At 48.5% G+C, this 20,054-nt stretch overlaps 1 protein-coding gene across 8 annotated transcripts in view; it reads left to right on the top strand.

Annotated features, from left to right (window-relative positions):
• The window catches only part of GSE1 (Gse1 coiled-coil protein), a 428,843-nt gene that overhangs the window by 374,189 nt on the left and 34,600 nt on the right, over positions 1 to 20,054 (top strand). For all 8 annotated transcript variants that reach the window (XM_061594424.1, XM_061594423.1, XM_061594431.1 and 5 more), the window contains one exon: positions 10,830 to 11,029. In XM_061594424.1, coding sequence (XP_061450408.1) covers positions 10,830 to 11,029 — 200 coding nt within the window. The remainder of the gene's footprint in view (positions 1 to 10,829; positions 11,030 to 20,054) is intronic.

Here is a 20,054-nt window from a genome sequence, read left to right as displayed (position 1 = left end):
TTGTTTTCTGCTTATCTTTTAGTGGGGTGGATTGAGTTCAGTCTGCTCTTTTATACGTATTATTGGTGAGCATTTTAGGTTGTTTTTACTCTTGGTTTTTACACTTGTTTTTGCTGTTTGTTTTTGTAAGAGTTCACCTTTCTGAAAAAAAGCGACTAATATAATAAAGAATAATCACAACAATAAAATAAAAGCTGTTCTAAAAGTCCATGATTTGGCCAGGATCCTGAGGTCGCCCTCTGCAGCTCCTTATCTAGAGATAATATGCCCAAGCTATAAGGACAGAGCATTCATGAGTTGACTCAGCAACGTCCCTTTGCTGACTAGAGTCACATCCACACCATCCATTTAAAGCATTCTTATACCTCTTTAACAATCATGGCTTCCCCCAAAGGATCCTGGGAACTGTAGGTTGTTAAGGGTGCTGATCTCACAGAGCTACAATGACCAGCACTGTTAAGAACATAAGAAGAGCCTCCTGGATCAGGCCAATGACCACTCTAGTCCAGCATTCTGTTCTCAGTGTGGCCAACCAAATGCCCCAGTGGGGAGCCCGCAAGCAGGACCCTCCTGCATCTTCTGGCAACTGGTTTTCAGGAACCAACTGCCTCTGACTAGGGTGGCAGAGCACAGCCATCATACCTAGCAGCCATTGCTATCCTCCATGAATTTGTCTAATCCTCTTTTAAAACCATCCGATTTGGTGGCCATCACTGCCTCTTGCGGGGGCAAATTCCATAGTTTGACTAAGGCTGTGTGAAGAATTACTTCCTTTTGTCAGTCCTGAATCTTCCAACAGTCAGCTTCATTGAATGTCCACAAATTTTAGTGAGAAACTTTTCTCTATCCACTTTCTCCATGCCATGCGTAATTTTATATACTCCTGTCGTGTGCACCTCTGACTCTCCTTTTCTTTAAACTAAAAAGCCCCAAGTGCTGCAGCTTTTCCTCATAGGGGAGTTGCCCCTTTCTGAACCTTTTCCAACTCTACAATACCCTTAAGAAACTATTATTACTACTACTACTACTACTACTACTACTACTACTAGGGGCTATGCCCCAGCTTGCTTCACTCACCAACCCTGCAAACCCCTCACCAACATGCCTCGCTGCTACCCCTCCCTTTATGGGTTGCCAAAACCAATCCCCTTCCTTTTAAACCTGCCTGCCTCCGTCTCCTCCCTCCTCTGGCCCAGCAACTCTCAGAGGTGTGCCATCACACTGTAGTGTGCAATGCTACCTGTTGGCAGCTAAGTGAATTACTGCATGATGACATCCTTACGCAAATATAGTAGATTATTATTATTATTATTATTATTTCTACTACTACTACTACATTTATATCCCATCTTTTCTCCAAGGAGCTGAAGGTGGCATACAAAGTTCCTTTATCCCCATCTTCCTGTGAGGTGGGTTAAGCTGAGAGACAGTGACTGGCCCAGGGTCACCTATTGAGCTTCATGGCCAAGTGGGGATTTGAACCCTGGTCTCCTAGGCCCCAGTCCAACACTCTAACCACTGCACCACACTGGCTTTCTAACTACAGGATTCTCTGTGTCTCTTAAAATGGTATAATAGTGATTTGAATATTTGGTGTGGATGTGACCTAGGATTGCGGTGTCTGTGAAGTGTGGAACCTGCCAACTGGCAGTGACGGACCTGCTGCTGTTTCCGTGATTGAGGCAACCTTTGCCAGGGATTGTTTGTTTTGTTTTATTTAGACAAATTTTAAAAATACATTTCAAACACACAACCTTGGGGCTCACAAGACAAGGAAAACAATAAATTGTGCAGTCTCAAACATCTTAAGAACATGTCATCATAAAAATCTATTCTAAGAGCCAGCAAAAAGAATAAAATCAGTGACAAAAAGCCTGGTGGAATAAAAAGGGTTTCAAAACCTGCCTTAAAAACAGCAGAGGGAAAAGAGAGAGCATGGTAGATTTCCCCAAGGGGAAGTGTTTCACTGTCATGGTGCTGCCACCACAAAGGCCCCGCATTGTTAATGCAATTCAGTCTGGTTTGCTGCATTGTGAGGGTGAGAGGGAGGACTAAAATCCAAAAAGCCACAGTAAAATAATAACCTTTATTTAGAACCAACTGAAATGTCATATTTTGGTGAGCAAACTTTAGTGTCTTCCAGAACTCTTATTCGGAATGACTGTTAAGCAAAATGGAAGGGGAGGGGCCAGGGAGATAAAAGATAGAAAGTTGGGGAAATGTTGAAGCCCAAAGTCAACAATTTGGAATTGACTTAAGGCAAAATGCTTTGGAGTGCTTCCAGGTTGTCGCACTTTTGTACGGAGTTCTCACACATTTGGGCAGATGCCAAATAAGAGTGCACCGTTATATAATCCTCTGCAAAGAAATCACATACATTTCAAGATAAATGAAAATGAGTAAATAGTGCTCTTGTGCAACAGATGTGCTTCTCCCGCGCACGCCCCCTCCCCAAATAAAACCCAGACATTTTGCTGTTAGAAAAATAACATGGAACTATGGTGGAAACTGCAGGATAACAACCCCTTGACTTTTACCTTCCATGCACATTTTGTGAAAACAAATTGGGACAGTTGCTCAGTACGTGCTTTTTCCAAAAGTGTCCTTAGGGAGCCTTAATTAGATTAGACCAGCCTTTGCTAACCCGGTGCCCTCCAGCTGTTCTGGACGATGAGTCCCATCATCCTCAGGATCATAAGGCTGTGCTAGCTGGGGCTGATGGGAGTTGTAGTCCACAACAGCTGCAAGGCACCAGGTTGACGAAGGGTGGATTTAGATGCACGATGGATCTTAGATTGCACTGGGAGCTGCTGGAGTGAAAAACAATCATGGTTGTTATTACTACAGAAGAGAGAAGGATCCAAAAGTCAGTGGCAGAGTACATGTGTTGTTTGCACAACATCCCAGGTCCAAATCTGGCTGCCAGCTCCCATTTAAAAAAAAAAGGACCTCGGCTAGAAGGACTCAAAATGATGTATTTTCTTTCTGTCTGTGCTCTGGAAAGCTGTTGCCAGTCATAGTAGGCAGTATTGAACTACATGGACCAAGACTCTACGTCACGCTTCACGTGCTTGTAAGTCTGCTGGATTTTGCCAGGAGTTAGGGGGATGTGGGAGAAGAGAGGAAACCGCAGCAAAGGGAACAGTTCAGGCCAAGGTGAAGCACGCAGAGAGAGCAAGAGAAGATCTTTTGAGACATGCTGCGCCTGCCTGCCTGCTTTCTCCCACGCAGCTCATCCTTCCCTTGCAAATGTGCCACTCTCAGATTTGCTAGGGATTCTCCCGAGGCCCCAGGCTGGCTCCAAAGAGCTTTCTGTGAGCCAAGCTGAGCAGGAAGAACCGCCTGAGCTTTTTTGACGGGGATTTTTGCCTTTCCTTGTCAGCCGCGTTGCTCAATATGGAGCATGGCTTTGAGTGAGGAGAAAACAAGAGATAGCCAGTCGTGCCGTACCCAGCGGGGATTAGAGTGGCTTGGCTTTTTCCTTGCAATTTCATCCTCTTTCATCTCAAAAGGAAATAAAGTCACACAGCCTCCCAACCAGCAGGGAAAGCGTGTGTGCGTGCGTGAGAGAGAGAGTGTGTGTGTGTGTGTGTGTGTGTGTGTGCCAGCCAGGGCCTTTTAGAAACAGGAAGCTGCTTAACATATTTATTGATATCAAATGGATGTTAATTGAGTTCTTGGAGCTCTCAGATTCGATGCAGAGTTCAAAGCGATTTTGCTGTGCCTGTATGGATGGCTGGGGGGGGGGGGAGGGAGGAAGGGAGAGAACGTTGGAGGGAATGTGTTAAAAAGAAATTGGCCCTCAGGAAGAATAAGATGATGGGGGCAAGGGGCTGGATTTGCACCCTGCATACGGGCTGAGGAAGTTGAAAGGATTATCTCTTTTGAAGGGGAGGGAACATCCTCAAATGCTGTAATTTTATCAATTGTTCAGGAGCAGCAGTGTCTGGTGTTTTTTGGGAGGGGGCAGCACAAGCTCCAGGTCTTTGTTTCCCTCCACCTATCATTGGAGCTTTGGAAATAACTTTCCTGAAGCAACTCAATTTTGTATTTGTCCTCAGTTTCCCCCATGTATAAAATGGGACTTAGTGACCTGCTGCACAGAAATAATGTGGACACAAATCTGGGAATGATTACACAAGCTTAACAATTTGGAAGAAGGGGGGTGACCTCAGCATCCGCAGTGGTGGAGCAACACTGCTTTGCTCATCACCTGCTGATTGTAGCTGGCGGGAAATGGAAAGCTCCAGTCTGCCCAAGATGGCCTGTTCTGCTGAAGGGCAGCATAGATTTCCTAGAAGCACTGAGCTTTCCTCAGCTCCTCCTTCTTCCTCACTTGCTTCATGCAAGGTTGAGGCTTTTTGCTGTACTGGCTGTAATTGGACACCAGCTCCTGTGGGGCCTGTTCATTGCAGGCAGGGCTCAAAATCTGCAGTGGTGAATATTTTCCAGGTGCCAGAACTTGAACTGGCATTCCATAAGAGCTGTGTTTCCTGCAGCAGGGTTGGGTGGGTGGGTGGGGGGCGGCGCGGCACAGGGAGAGGGACTCTCCAGTCACTTCAAAACTGGAAGTGTGGACAGGAGAAAGCAACACCTGTTGGAAAGGTATGCCTTTGTGGGGATTATCCTGCCAGGGTGGACCGGCCTCCCACCTGGGATACCCAGCTTCCTGTAGGGGTAGAGGCAAGGATCCATGTGGGTCATGTGGCTCCGAGTTTTCACACACGATACATGCAAAATCCTTTTCCCAGAAGTAGTAGTAGAAAGTTTATTCCATAGCCATCAAGCCGCCGCAATACATAACAAACACGATACATAACAACAACACAGCATTAGTTAAAATCTCCTAAAAGAACAGGGTTCTCCCTGTAAGTCTGAGGTTACATACATGTGATATCATTCGGGATTAATATTTGCCCCAGCAGCACCAGAGCAACCTGGCACATATAAAATCATGCCAATTAGCAGACGCCCCCATAAGGGTAGTGTACGCTATTATTGTCCCTGAGGCTCTGGGCCATCCAAATGTTTGGCCTGAAGTTTTTGCGCCACCAGGGCAAAACGGGCTACCCTGTATGTGACCATGTAATCGTTGTCGGCTAATAGAAAAGCGATAAGCTGGATGTCCTGGTAAACCCCCATCCACGAAGTCAGCTTACCTAAGAATTTGGACCTGGGATGTGCGTACAGTGGGCAGTCCAGCAGGTAGTGGGGCAGATCTTCCACAACCCCAGATCTGCAGATGCATAGTCGTTGCTCCCACGGTATCTGATGGTACCGGCCGAAAAGGGCCGCACTTGGCATCGTCTGGAGCCTAAGCGCAGCAAAGGCATGCCTTAGATGTACCGATATGGGGTAAGTTAGATATCTGGCCCTCAGATGGTCCTGATTTCCCAGAAGTGCCTGGAGTCAGCTCAGCCAGCTTCCACCCCACCCACCCCGGCATTTTGGAGGGAGATGTTCCCGGTCCAAGAGCATAGCATCCATTCTTGTTTGAGTCCAAAGCTCTTTCTTTACAAATGAATCACTCTGTTAGGCTAGAATGGTTTGCAGTGTCTGAGCTGCCAGGCGGCCCCTGAGCCCATTTTCTGCTGTCACCCGGGAATCATTTCCTGCCATTTTGATCAAGGTGCGGGTCCTGTTTCCAACTACGCGAGCAGAAGTCACAAAGCAATCCAGGCAGGCTCATCTGGTCATTGTCAGCTTCAGTGGGTTCAGTTCCTCCCTGGGCCTTTTCTCCCCTCCCCTCGCCGCTTCTTCCTCAGGGTCTCAGCTGTTAATTACCTTTGCCTGTCAGCCTTGCCTGCTAATCTGCTATCGCTGAGTGGGAATCAGGAGGTCAGGCAACAAAGGTGACACTGCCACACTGTGCCTCTTGTCATCTCCAGGCCAGATTAGTTTCATTGACTAACTCCTGGCTGAATACCGCCAGTTAATTATAACGATCACAAACCCTCCCATTTTAAAGCCACACAGTGAGAATTAAGGGTTCTGAAGTAAGACTTTAGCATCATTAATTGCCCGGCTCTTTGTGATGGTATTGATTGATAAGGCTCTCTTGTGGTGAGTAATGGCTTCCCAGCTCAGAGGGGATTAAGGCTGCTAATTGTTGTCGGCCTTGCGCTGACAAGATAGACTTCAGTGGGTGTCAAATCCATACTGGCGGCTTCCTTTGTCATGAGCAACATCAGTGGCACGGCTCTCCAGAAGGAAGGTGCGGTGCAATAACCCAGGAATAATTAACAAGGCCTGGGAGCTGTGGGGCTGCAGCCTGCCCTTCTTTATCCGGCATTCCAGCCTCACCAACCTTGCCTTGAGGGGCCTTGGGGTCCCTTGGAAGGGAGTGACCTGGAGTTGGGTGGAGACGCTAAAAATGTTGCAAGCTTTTGAGTTTCACAGAATAAGAACACAAGAAGGATCTGGCCAGTGGCCTGTCTAGTCCAACATCCTGGTCTCACAGTGGCCAGCCAGATACCTCTGGGAAGCACACCAGCTCCTGCGATTTCCAGCAACTGGTACTCGGAAGCATATGCATCCGACAGTGGAGGTAGAACAGAGCCATCAGGATTAGTAGCCATTAGACTTATCTTCAGTGAATTTATCTAATCCCCCTTTAAAGCCATCCAGGTCAGTGGATGGCTAATAATTCATTAAAAAAAAAATGTTTAGAGTTCATGAACGTGAAACAAACTTTTAACCTGTCCATTTTTCCAGTTAGGCTGTTTGTGTGGGCAAAAGAGTGACCAGTTGACTCTATTTTATTTATTTATTTTGCGTATTTATTTATATATTTATTTGTTCCATTTTTAAACCGCCCATAGCGAATAGCTCTCTGGGCGGTGTACAAAAAGATTAAAATACAAATATCATAATAAAAACAGCCGAACAATAATAAACACAAACAGAAACCACAGAAATATAAAAGTAAACACATTAAAATGCCTGGGAGCATAGCCAGGTCTTAACCTGGCGCCGAAAAGATAGCAGCGTAGGCGCCAGGCGTATTTCTTCGGGGAGGCTATTCCACAATTCAGGGGCCACTACAGAAAAGGCCCTAGATCGAGTAACTGTCCTCCGGGCTTCCTGGCGTGTTGGTACCTGGAGGAGGGCCTTAGCTGCTGAGCGAAGTGACCGGGTAGGTTCATAGTGGGAGAGGCGTTCCACAAGATATTGCGGTCCCACGCCGTGTAAGGCTTTATAGGTCATGACCAGCACCTTGAATCCGGCTCGGAAACAGATGGGTAGCCAGTGCAAATGGGCCAGAACAGGTGTTATATGTGCTGACCGGCTGGTCCTTGTCAGCAGTCTGGCTGCTGCATTTTGCACTAGCTGAAGTGTCCGAACTGTCTTCAGGGGCAGCCCAACGTAGAGCGCATTACAGTAATCCAACCTAGAAGTTACCAGAGCATGAATAACTGAGGCGAGGTCATCCCTGTCAAGATAGGGGCGGAGCTGGGCTACCAACCGAAGGTGGTAGAACGCATTCCTTGCCACCGAGGCCACTTGCGCCACAAGAGACAAGGAAGGATCGAAAAGCACCCCCAGACTATGAACCTGTTCCTTCAAGGGGAGTGTAACCCCATCTAGAACAGGGTAAACATCCACCATCTGAACAGGGAAGGCATTCACCAAGTGTCTTGGTCTTGTCTGGATTGAGTCTCAGTTTATTAGCTCTCATCCAGTCCATTATCGCGGTCAGGCAGTGGTTCAGCACATCCACAGACTCACCTGTACAGGATGAAAAGGAGAAATAGAGCTGCGTGTCATCAGCGTACTGGTGGCAACGCACTCCAAAACTCCTGATGACGGCACCCAGAGGCTGCATGTAGATGTTAAAAAGCATGGGGGACAAAACCGACCCCTGAGGGACTCCACAATGGAGAGTCCAAGGTGTCGAGCAGTGTTCCCCAAGTACTACCTTCTGGTGACGATCCGCCAAGTAGTTATGAAACTCTGCAAAGTGCCATATGCACCAACAATGCTATATGTTTGTTCATTTCATCGTGGGTGATTCCTGTGGGTATCTTTTTGGCCCTGTGTTGAACTCTGAAAAGAATTTCTTAGAGTTTCCCTCTCCTATATGTGCTCTTAAGCACTCCTTATCTCCGTGGCAGATTTCTGTAAAGCTGAAAAGATTTGCAGCATCCTTTGAATGTACTTGGTTGGGCCTGATAAGATCATGGACCTCTCTGATTCCTGGGTTTAAGGGTGGCTTAATCTTTAACTTTGATTTCTGGCTTTGTGGGTGGCTGACGACCTAGCTGTTAACTCGTGGGCCCCCTTGATTCCTGGGTTTCTAGGCTTCAGCCCATTGCCTGTAGGCCCTGCAACCCATTACAGCTCCCTCTTGACATAGCCACTTTAACCTAATCCTTTGGCTTAATTACACAGTTGGTTCAACTGATTCAATATGTCCGCAAACTGCATAGTGGTATGTCCTGTAAAGGATCAGAGTCACTGGAGTTGTTTGGAGAGTCAAGGTGAAACAACAAGGACAATGAGATGAAAGTGTCAGATGGCCCATTTGCCATCACAGTGTCACCATAAGGAAATTGCTTGCTTTAAATCTGAATGGCTCTTAGCTTATTTGAATGCCTCCAGTTTGTGCTCATGCCAGCTTTCCCTTCTCTTGATTGTTTTTCATGTAAACCGTTTACATTAGGGGACAGGGCAGAATCCAGCAAGGATGCCCTAGTTAGCAACCTATTTGAATATCTGCTCCAGCCGCTCTCTTCTGTTCGCACTGTGGTCTTAATTCCATTCCTGTGGCCCTGTTGTTGTTTTTTCCCTTGCAAATACCAGCAGCATCCCTAGGCTGGGTGCAATTTAAAATACAGACAAATTATGCAAATTGCAGCAGAGCCCTGCCCAAGGGTTGAAAAAAGAGTTGTTCTGTTTACCCAAATGCACATCTCTTTGAGCACAGCATCTCGGTCACGGAGTCTCTTGCAGGATTGGCTTAGGATGGTTTTGCTAATTTTTCTTGAAAGAAAGAAGCTGCCACCTCTAATTGGGATGTCCCAGGTTTTGTGCGTTGACAGATGTATCTGTGCAGGATGGTGTTCAAGCCCGGCTCTTCCACTGCTGTAGCATTAGAGGAGCAATTTCTGCGCCATCAGCCTTTTCCCTAAAGTAACTGCCTTCTCGTTTTTGCCTTCCGCCCTCCCACGCGACCCCAACCGTCTTGCCAAATGTGAATCTGGGAATGTTTGAAGGCTCCTGAGCAAGCACACTTGATGTGCGATCATTGTGGAGCAGGATACAGGAATAGAAGGGCCATAGAACAGAATTGTGGGGAAGGCGCATAACTCAGTAGTAGAGCGTCTTCCTTGAACGCAGAAGGTCCCAGGTTCAGTCCTCGGTATGTCCAGGTAGGGTTGGGAAAGAACCCTGTCTGAAATCCTGGAGAGCCGCTGCCAGTCAGAGCTGCACCAATGGTCTGACTTGGTATAAGGCAGCCTTCTATTTTCCTATGGTCTATGTACCCAAGTCTATCTTATCATTTGTCACTGATGCGCAGCACCTGGTGCATATTAAGTACTTTATAAATAAGAAAGTGCTGTACTAAAGGTAAAGCGGTGAGAACTGTCCTTCTAAGTTGAGAACAGTAGGATCTCTTAGCTCAGGAACAGCCTGCTAGCTGTCAAACCACCATCAGGAACCACCCCATCCCCCCTCAGCTGTTGTCCTTGCCGAAGTTTGATCCGGGTGTAGCAAAAAGTGCGACTACTCATAAGGCAAATGAACTTGTTCTTAAAAGTTGTGAGAGGTCCCAGGGGCTGGGTGTTTTTTTTTAAATTATTATTATTATTACTATTACTAGTATTATTATTTATACATACATACCCCGCGTTTTGGCCAAAGGCCCTCAAGGCGGCTTACAAAGAAAAATAAGCACAAGTATAAAAATGCATCAATAAAGTAATTGCATCTCTCTTTGTGGGTTTGTACGTTTATTTATTTATTTATTATTTCAATGTATAGACCGCCCTTAGCAGAATAGCTCTCAGGGCGGTGAACAAACAAGATAAAATGCAATATATCATAGTAAAAAATCACAAAAACATGTACAAACAAACAACAGAAAGCGCAACAAAAACGAAATACAACATAAAATTTATTTATTATTTCAATTCAGCCACCCCAAAGGGTAAGCCCTCCCTAGGATTGGGGTGCCTTTACTGCTCTTGACCATCTGCGAGGGGGTCAGGGGGTGCAACAGACTAGCTCTACTACGCCACCCCCAGCCTTAGACGTCTGAGAATCCCCTCAATGCAATTGTCTGCCCCTGTTCCGGCAGATGGGGACAGGTGCAATTCATTAATGGGCCCAAACCATCTAGAATGTACTTGGAGATCCCCCCCCCATGTTGACAGGGATGGGGCTGAAAACATTTGCCTTGTTAACAAGTGGCTTTTGGTGCCACTGAAACAAAACGTGGGAAAATCTTCATTCTAGAGTCAGAACCTTGGTTAAATGTGCTTACTTGGAGGACTGTGTGTACTTTATTATTACATTTATATCCCACTTTTCCTCCAAGGAGCTCAATGTGGCGTATAAACATGGTTCTCCCCCTCCCAATTTTATCCTCACTACAACCCTGTAAGGTAGGCTGAGAGACTGTGACTGGCCCAAGGTCACCCACTGAGCTTCATGGCTGAGCAGGAATTTGTACCCTGGTCTCTCAGATCGCTGTTGGACACTCTAACCACTACACCACACTGGCTTGCAACCTGCTCTGATGCCTGGGATTGAATCTACTGGCCAGGAAGGACTTGCCATCTCATTTTTTTCCATTTCTCTCTCTCTGTATTTTTTATTTTTTTTAGGGTCTTCAATAAGCAGCGAGTCTTCTCCCGTTTCCTCGCCAGCCACCAACCACAGCTCCCCTGCAAGCACTCCCAAGCGAGGATCCATGGGGCCACTGATTGTCCCCCCAGGAGGCCACACAGTGCCGAACACGCCTCCGGTCGTGACCATCGCACCCACCAAAACTGTGAATGGCGTCCGGAGAAGTGACGGTTGGCAGGTAACGATTCCATGGGGACATGTGCACTGCCCATCTCTGGAGGGGTTTGGGTGCGGTGGGCTCCCCTGTCCCTGGAAAGGACTTGGGAAAGAATCGTGGATGGGGAAACAGAGCCAAAGCACGGGAGGAGGAGGAGGGGGAGGAAACTGTAGGCAGATCCAAGGGAAATCCATCTTCCCTAATAGAATAAGACAACCTTTGCCAACCTAGCGCCCTCGTTTGGACAGTAACTCCCATCAGCTGTGCTGGCTGGGGCTGATAGGAGTTGTAGTCCAAAAGAGGGTGCCAGGTTAGCAATGGCTGAAATAAGATATGCCCCCTCAGTTTCTAATCCTTTGGCAAAAACTGCTGTCAGATTTGTGTCTCCAACTAACAAAAGCCTGGGCTGGAATGTTTCTCCCTGATAGGCTACTTTTCTGTTGCTGGGAGGGATTTTGTATGTGGCAGGACATTTCTGGAGTGGCATTTCTGAGCTTTGTGGCTCTGTGGCAAAGCTGCTTGCCTTGTCTGCAGACTGTTCCAGTTTCAAACCTCGGCACATCCAAGCAAGGCTGGGGATGTCCCCTACCTGAAGTCCTGGAGAGCCGCTGCCACCCAGTGTAGACTCTACTGAGCAAGATGGAAGAACGGAGTGGCTCAATATAGGGCAGCTTCCTCTGTTTCTAATTCATTCGGTCGCCTCGTTATGCTACGTAATGTGGCTGAAGTTCTGACCTGGCATGTCTCCATGCAAAGGCAGGCACATGGCACCCTCCTGTGGGTTTCCTGAGCTAGGGCTGGGAGGCAGGTTTTGTACTCACTACAGAGCTCTTCTTTCCCCCTACAGCTTCTTACAGGGGGGCAAGGAAAGGAGGACACTGCCCCCAGGGTGAAGGGTGACTTCTGCTTGACCCCCAGTGACCCCAGCATCCAGCCTGTGCCTCTCAGCCTAGCCCCGCCCCTTCATCTACCTAGCCCCCCCCCCGGTTCCATTTCTTGGTCACCTTAGAGTGGGATGTTCTCTTAGAATGATAGAGTTGCAGGGGCTCTCATCGGCCGTCTTGTCCACTCCCCTGCTCGAAGCGGGGAATCCAACGTTTGGGCACCCTCTCCAAATGGCTGTCCCGAATCTGCCTGAAGCGAGGGAGAGCCCGCCCACCCCTCTAGGGAAACAGCCATCTATAGAACAGAGGTTCTTCTGACGTTTGACTGGAACGAGTCTTTGCCCCCTTCGGGGAAGAGGACGCTGCCTTAGACTGAGTCAGCGTGACATGGTCTACCCTGACTGCATCAGCTGTTCAGGGTTTTAGGCAGGGCTCTCCTCCAGCTCTACCTGAACCTGAGACCCTTTGCATGCAAAGCAGGTGCCCCCCATGCAGCTGTAGCCCTTCCCCCTCTTCCAGGTGGCAGCCAACCCTCCAAGAACTTGAAGAATGTTACCCCCACACACACACACCGATCTTCTGTTCTGCAGGCTTACCATGCCCGCGTCTTTCAGCCTGTCCTTATAGGGCAAGGATGGGGAACCTCAGGCCTGGGGGCCAAATACAGGTCCTCCAGGCCTCTCTGTCTGCCCCTTGGGACTCTCCCCAGCCCACATCCCTCACTGGGGATGCTTTGCGACCTCCTTCAGAGTTTTTCCCTGGCTACAGTGTGTCCTTGACCACTGATAAATGCCTCTTGCTTGCCCGAATGGAGAGCAGAGAGGGAAGTGTGAGGAAACTAAACTGTGTTGCTCTGCCCACTTTTGCTTCTGGTCCCGTCCACCATTCGCATGTGGCTAGAAGGTTGCCTAACAGGAAATGCAGCCCGTGGACTGCATGCAATTCTTCATCCCTGTCTTAGCGTCCCAGGATTCTGTCCTGCTGTGCAGAGTTGCAGCTGTGCGGATTCAGCTGCCTCACAACTGGCATTGCATTACTTGTTGCTGCTGCTGCCACCGTGCACCTTCCCTTGCAGCAGCTGTCAAGACGCCAAGCAGACTGAATGTGGCATGGGACTCCGCTTGGCTCAAAAGACTTCCTGTTTCTTATTGTTGAGCCACAAGAGCCGATTGATTCCAGAGAAGGGCAAGGCCTGCTTATTGAGCGCTTGGTGGTGCAAAGCAACATGTTGCATCCATCGCAAATGTCCCCCCGGCTGCTGGGGGGAAATGACGCCGTCTGCGTTGGTGTCTGGGTCAAGTGCCGAGTGCGCTCAAAGGGGTCAGGAAGCAGGCAAATGCCGCCTGTGATCTACCCACGCAAGGCTGTCCTCCGGGGCCCTGCTGTGGTGGCCGCCATTGCCCAGCCCGCCAACCTCATCCACCCGCGCTTCATGCACCCCCCTCTTCCTCCCTTGCAGACACCACGGGCAGCAGGGAGCGTCAGCATTTGCTAATTAAGAATCATTGTTAGGGTTCTCCTCCCCTTGTATTTTACCCAGACTTCCCAGCGGGATCACAGCTCTTGGAAATACTAATTAAACCACAAAGAGAAAAGGGGAGGGAGGGGAAGCTGGACCCCTGGCGCTTGGAAGCAGCACAGATGATGCCCCAGCAAAGGGAAAACACACACACACATGCCCTGAGCTCTGATTGTGATGAAAAGGAGAGGCAGCTAGCTTAGGTCTGCTCAGCGAGGCTGCTGCCTGCCACCCTCTTTCTGTTGTGTTGCGATCATATTCTTCTTTTTTCATTATTTGACCTTTAAAAAAAAACCCGGCTTACGTCAACCAAGTGTGGCTTATTGCTATGTGTAGCATGTGGTAGCGATGTTGTGATTATGGGCATGCCCTCTGAGTGCAGTGGGCTTTAATTGACTAGGAGAGGAGGAGGCTCAAGGAAGGAGTGGCCGTGGCTCAGTGGCAGAGCATCCACTTTGCACACAGAAGGTCCCAGGTTCAATCCCTGGCATCTTCAGGAAAGGCTGGGAAGAGACTGTCCTGCCTTGAAACCCTGGAGAAGCACTGCCGCTCCCAGTAGACAGCACTGAGCTTGAGATACATAAACCAGCTGGTCTTTCTGGCAGCTCACCTGTGTCTTCATCCTCTCCAGGGAGCCTAGTCCCGCTCTATTTATTTAATTAAAATACTTTTCTCCTTACTGCCTTTCATGAGAAATCTCAAGATGGCTCACAGTAATAAAAATTCAAAAAGAAAAAACCCAGCAAAGAATGAACAAAGCAGCATCTATATAGGATCAGGATAAATCACAAGAAGCCAGTATTAATAGCTTGTAAGGACCCTGGGTGGACAAACAAGGTTTTTTTTAAGCAAGCACCTAAACCAAAGCACTGTGAGAGGTAGTTGTCCCATTGGCTGGATGTCACAACCAAAAAGGCCCTCCCCTTGGCAAGGTGGACCTCAAGGCTGTGACAAAATCAGGAGGGCTTCATTAGTGACTAGGCAGGTCTATATGAGACGACGGGGGGGGAGTATTGGCTTTATGAATCACTACTTACACCTGGCCTGGTAGCAGATTGGCAAGCCAGAGCAGCTCTTTTAAGAGTGCTGTCACGTTCTCATGGGAGGCTGCTCCACTCAACAACAACGTAACTGCTGTGTTGTGCACCAGCAGCAGCTCACGGACCAATCTCAAGGGCAGCCCCACTTAGAGTGCATTGTAGTAGTCCAGTCTTGAGGTTTCCAGTGCATGGTTCTCAGTGGGCCAGCTGTCTCAGCCCCACTCCTCCCCCATTTCTGCAAAAGTCCATCACTCTTGAAGAAAACCCTCTGTTTCCTTTGGAATACATCTCTTGAGAGATGGCAATAATATTCCTGCTTCAGCAATTTGCCACTAATGAAGCTCTAATGCCACCAGGGAGCACTCTGGGCAGAGCGAACCGGGTCTGACTCAACAGATGATCTGGCCTATCCATCCTAGTACAGAGGTTTGATTGACGCTTTAATTCTTTTTCTGGCGGATGGGGAGTCAGTAACGTGGTAAAATAAGATGGGGGAGGAGGGGGAGGAGAGAGATGAGGCACTTGGAGCTCTGAAATGCTAAAATCAAAGTGGCAGCTCACTGCTGGCGCCAATCCATCAGAGGTGAGCGGTTTTTCAAAGATAATATAGAGTCTTTTGAAAGGCCGCATAGAATGAAGAATTGTCTATTTTAAAGCTAATAGGGCATGTCCCGTGGTCTCACTGGCAGAGATTGCACCCTAATCACCAGAGAATGACTGATCTTCCCATGCTCTGCCTCCCCGCCATTTCATTGCACTCTTTCCTTTCATCCTTGCAGCTGAATATGAAGCCACTGCTGAAAACCAAAGACGTTGCAGACAATGTTTCTGCAGCCTGCCCAGAGCCTGCTGTCCACCTTTCTTGAGCAGGTGCCACCTTTTGGCCGTTTTGCCCATTTGGCAATAAGAGCTCTTTTGCTGGCCTTAGCCAGCAGCTCATCTGATTGAGTATACTTTTATCTTCACTGGCAGCAGCTCTCCGGGACTTTGAAGAGAAGTCTCCCTCTCCTACAGGAATGGGGAATCGGGTTCTTCAGATGTGGATGGATTCCCATCAGCCAAGGCCCAAATGGCCAGTGGCCAGAGATGATTGGGGAAGGAGTCCAATGACATCTGGAGAGCCGCAGGTTCACCACCCTTGCTCGACTAGAGCCAAGAACTCTGCAAAATACAACTGAGAAAGCCCTTTGTGTGACCATAATCTAGCTAGGGCAACCAGCATAGCCGAATTGCCTTGTTAAGAATGTCAGTTTCATGGATCTGGACAGAATTCTGTGGCTACTTATGTATTTTTATGCTTCTATGCCACCTTTCCTCCAAGGAGCTCAAGGTGGCAGGCAGACACGGTTCTCCTCCCTTTTTTATCCATGCAGCAACCCCGTCAGGTAGGTTAGGCTGACAGATTGTGGCTGATCCAAGTCACCCAGTGAGCTTTATGGGGATTTGAACCCTGGTTGCCCAGGTCCTAGCCAAGCAATGTAACCCTACACTTCACTGGTTCTCAAGTGGCGTGGTGTGATGCTTCACTCTATATCCAGCTCCCAGCTTGATGCATTTAAAGCAGTTGTGGGGAATCTTTGGCCCGCCAGTTGTTGCTTAACTACAGCTCCCATCAGCCCCAAGAAGTATGGCCAGTTGCCAGGGATGATGGGAGTCATAGTTCAACATCTGGAGAGCAGAGGTTCCCCGCACTTGATTTAAAGTCTCTCCACCACAGTGCCAAAGTAGGCTAAGCCAGTGCCAAATTATGTCGCTCAGCAGGACCTGTTTTGCCCTCAGGATTGGGCAGTGACGGCTGGTGGCTCCATGTCAGTGGGGCAGTAGAATCTGCTCTGGGCTTTAGTCAGAACTTTCAAGGAACTGTCCAAAGTGCTGAACCTAGGTTGGGAATAGCTTTCAGCACCTTGGACAGCTTTTTGAACATTCAGACTAAAACCTGGAGCTGATTACACTGACTGTGACCCACCAGCCCCCACTGAGATTGGCTCTCTCACACTTAGCTAGCACCATCATGGGAAAAGACCTTTTGCAGGGCTCAGTTTTCCCTGCCCCTTGTTTCTGTCAGGAGACCCTCCCCTCCCACCTCGTCATCTTTCTCCAAAGGGCCTCCGCTGGTGTGGTGTGCTGATGCTGCTTTCTGCAGCGGGCCTGGGTCTGTTTCCTGCCTGCCTCCAATGAAATGCTTGACTAACCTGTTTATTTTATGGCTGCTATCAAAAGGGTGGTGGATTTATATTTGCTGGGCTGTTTCAGGCTCCAGAGGTGTCTGTATCCTCCCGGGGTGATTAATGGCTCTGGGGAACAAAGCAGCCAGTAAATCCTCAAGGCAGGAGAGAACCCTTCCCTTCTGCTACTCAGTTTCCTCATCACAGGCAGGCCTGGTGTAAACGGATCGGCACGCAAGGCACGCTGGTGATTTTTATGTGTATGCAAAAACAAGCCTTGTGCAAAACAAGCAAGGCCTCCCCCATTTCCTACACTTGCAGCAAGCCCTCTCCACTCTCCTCTTTTTTCCTTGACGGGATGACCTCCCTCATTGCAGTCCCTTGTGCTCCATCTTGGACACGCTCAACAATGTTCTCCATGTTTGCAAGCTTGCCATCTCCCTTTGCCCTCTTCTCTCCCCACCCTCCACCCTTGCTGCACCCACATCATTGTCTCCCAGTTGGGCCTTCTGGAGAAGGTCAGGCTTGGCTGGCTGCGGAAGAGGGCCGGCTGTGTGGCACTCCAGGCACGCGTCGCGCTCGGAGAGCGAGCAGATGTTTCTGCTCATTAAAAATTCCAATCAGCGGGCCCATCTCTTTGAATTAATTATGGCCGATGTATCTTCTGAAGAGATTATGAAAGTCTTGAGGAGCTCTCAGTTGTTTGCGGGAGTGTTTGTTGTGGTTGTATTTAGTAAACACACTTGACTGATAGAGGCAGTTCTCCCGATGGCACCTGGCAAGGAGCTGCTTAATCCTGATCTGTGGTGCATGTTTCAAGGTGCCACACTCTCTGGGGACATGAAGGCGTGTGGCCCGCCTTGGGAAGTGCAGGTGAGGCGAAACGGAGCTGCTCCCTCCGGCTTCAGGTTCCAGGCTTGTAGAAGCCTCAGTTGCGCATAAGTTGGGAGCTTGTGTTTCATAAGGATATAGTTAAGTTCTCCTTATGACCCTGTAAGGTGAGACATCCAAAGGTGGAGCGCTACAGGACTTTGGATGAGAGACCTGTTGCCTCTTGGTGCTATTGGGGAAGCTCAGTGGTGGAGCATCAGTTGTGCATGCAAAAGGTCCCAGGGTCAATCCCTGGCATCTCCAGGTAGAGCTTGGCAAAACCCCTGTCTTCAAACCCTGGAGAGCTGCTGTCAGTCAGTGTAGACAATACTGAGCTAGATGTGTTAGTTGCTAAGAGGTAGTCCAAATTTAAGGGTAAAGTGTATCATCAGGATCTTGACAACAGATGGACCAATGGTCTGACTTGGTATAAAGCAGCTTCCCTGGTGCTCACCGGGCAGGCAGAAAAACCTGATCCTGCATCAGCTGTCTGCGAAAGCTACAGTGTGGGTCACTGCTTTCAGTCCTGTTCAACAAAACAAAGCAAATCCAGAGTGGAACGGGAATGTTTTCCTGCCTTCTCCCACCAAGCTGAAAGGTGTCAAAGGCAGAGGAGCCAGCCATTAGCTTCCATCCAGGGGACATCAACTGATGATCCCTGACGGTTGGTTGGTTGTACTGCTTTCAAGTCGATCTCGACTTATGGCAACCCTATGAATAGGATTTTCATGGTAAGCGGTATTCAGAGGGGGTGCAGGACTACGACCTGGGAGACGAGGGTTCGATTCCCCACACAGCCATGAAGCTCACTGGGTGACCTTGGGCCAGTCACTGCCTCTCAGCCTCAGAGGAAGGCAATGGTAAACCCCCTCTGAATACCACTTACCATGAAACCCTATTCATAGAGTCGCCATAAGTCGGAATTGACTTGAAGGCAGTACATTTACATTTACCATTGCCTCCCTCTGAGGCTGAGAGGCACTGACTGGCCCAAGGTCACCCAGCAAGCTTCATGGCTGTGTGGGGAATCGAACCCTGGTGTCCCAGGTCGTAGTCCAATACCTTAACCACTACACCACACTGGCACTCACAAAGATCCCTGACAATTGGCAAGCAATCAAGCATAGCAAAACCTGGCTTTCACGGATAGAAGAATTGGTCTTTGCATGGCATGTGGAGAGTTCCTAAGGTTTGGATGAATGACTAGCTCAAGCCATAGGAGAGGTTTCCATTAGGCTAGACCAGGTCAGTGCTGAAATGATTCTCTCACTTCCTCCAGTCCTCTTGCGTTCCACCTGTGTCCCTCTTGCCACCCCTGCTATAACCGCGAAACAGAGCGTGCGCGCGGTCTTTTGCTGTAGCTCTGTGACCTGGATTATTTTGTTATATGTTTTATTTAACAAAATTTATATATTGCTTGATTGTAAAGAAAACCACACACACACCTCTAAGCAGTTTATAAGACTCCTTAAAATTATTCATAAAACAATTAAAAACAAGTAGTTAAAAACATTAAAAAGATGAAACAGTAGTCAATTTAAGAGATATTAAAACACATCAGTATCTGGGATCAGGCGATCCCCTATGTAAACTGGTCCCAAGCTGTTAAGGGCAATAGCATCATCACCTTGGACTTGGCCGTGTCACAAATCGGGAAGCAGCGCAGATCTCTGAGCAGAGGTGTTGTATGCTAGCAGCATCTCACTCCTGTCAGCAACCATGCTGCAGCATTCTGCACTACTAACTACAGTTTCCAGGTCAAGCCCCACATAAAGTGCATTGCAGCAATCCAGTGTTAGTCATCCACTGATTCCCTGGCCTCATCTCCATATAGCTGATAATCAAGAGGACTCATGCAGAGCCTGTCTACCATCCTGCAGAAATCCTGGGGTGTCACCAGGTGCTGAGGAGGAAATTGGCCTTTCAGCAGGAAAGTCATTAAATGGGAGTTCCCTGCAAAGCAGGGCAGGATGGCTTGCAAGAAAGAGCGGCCAGGCTCTTTCAGTAGCTCAGATCAGCAGCCCTGTCCCAAGGGGGAACTGGTTGGGCATCAGGCAGCCCAGCAGAACACCTATCCCATCCATGAGGCAACATCCGCTGTGGTCTCAAGGCACTGTTTCTGACGGTGAATGAAAATGCTGGCCAAACATAACACCTGGGACCGAGACAAATCCTGCAGTTGTAATAAGCAATGCAAATGTGCATCTCGTTGCTCTGCCTCACATATAGTGCTTTCAAGATCTGAGGCGCATGTGCGCATGTGTTTAATCGTAACTACTTTTCCAAGCACTGGGAAATGGGAAGGCTTGGAGATTTGGAACAGGTGGCTTATAAGAGTCAGCGGCTAGAAGTAATACTTACAAAAGCCTTACCAGGGCTCTGGAGCCTCCATCCCAAGATTTCACCAGATGTTTTGGGGACAAGAGCTAGAAAGTTGCTGCTTTTTGTTCATTTCACAGAAATCTTAAGATTCCCAGTCTGCCCCAAATTCAGATTGTAGTTAATGTCTCTTGCACGCAAGCCTGGCACTCTGTCTGCTATTCCACCCTGGATCTTGGTTCTGTTTTA

Source organism: Rhineura floridana, chromosome 13 (genome assembly GCF_030035675.1).
Source record: "Rhineura floridana isolate rRhiFlo1 chromosome 13, rRhiFlo1.hap2, whole genome shotgun sequence".
Classification (NCBI taxonomy): domain Eukaryota; kingdom Metazoa; phylum Chordata; class Lepidosauria; order Squamata; family Rhineuridae; genus Rhineura; species Rhineura floridana.
This window is presented reverse-complemented; position numbering and strand designations above follow the sequence as displayed.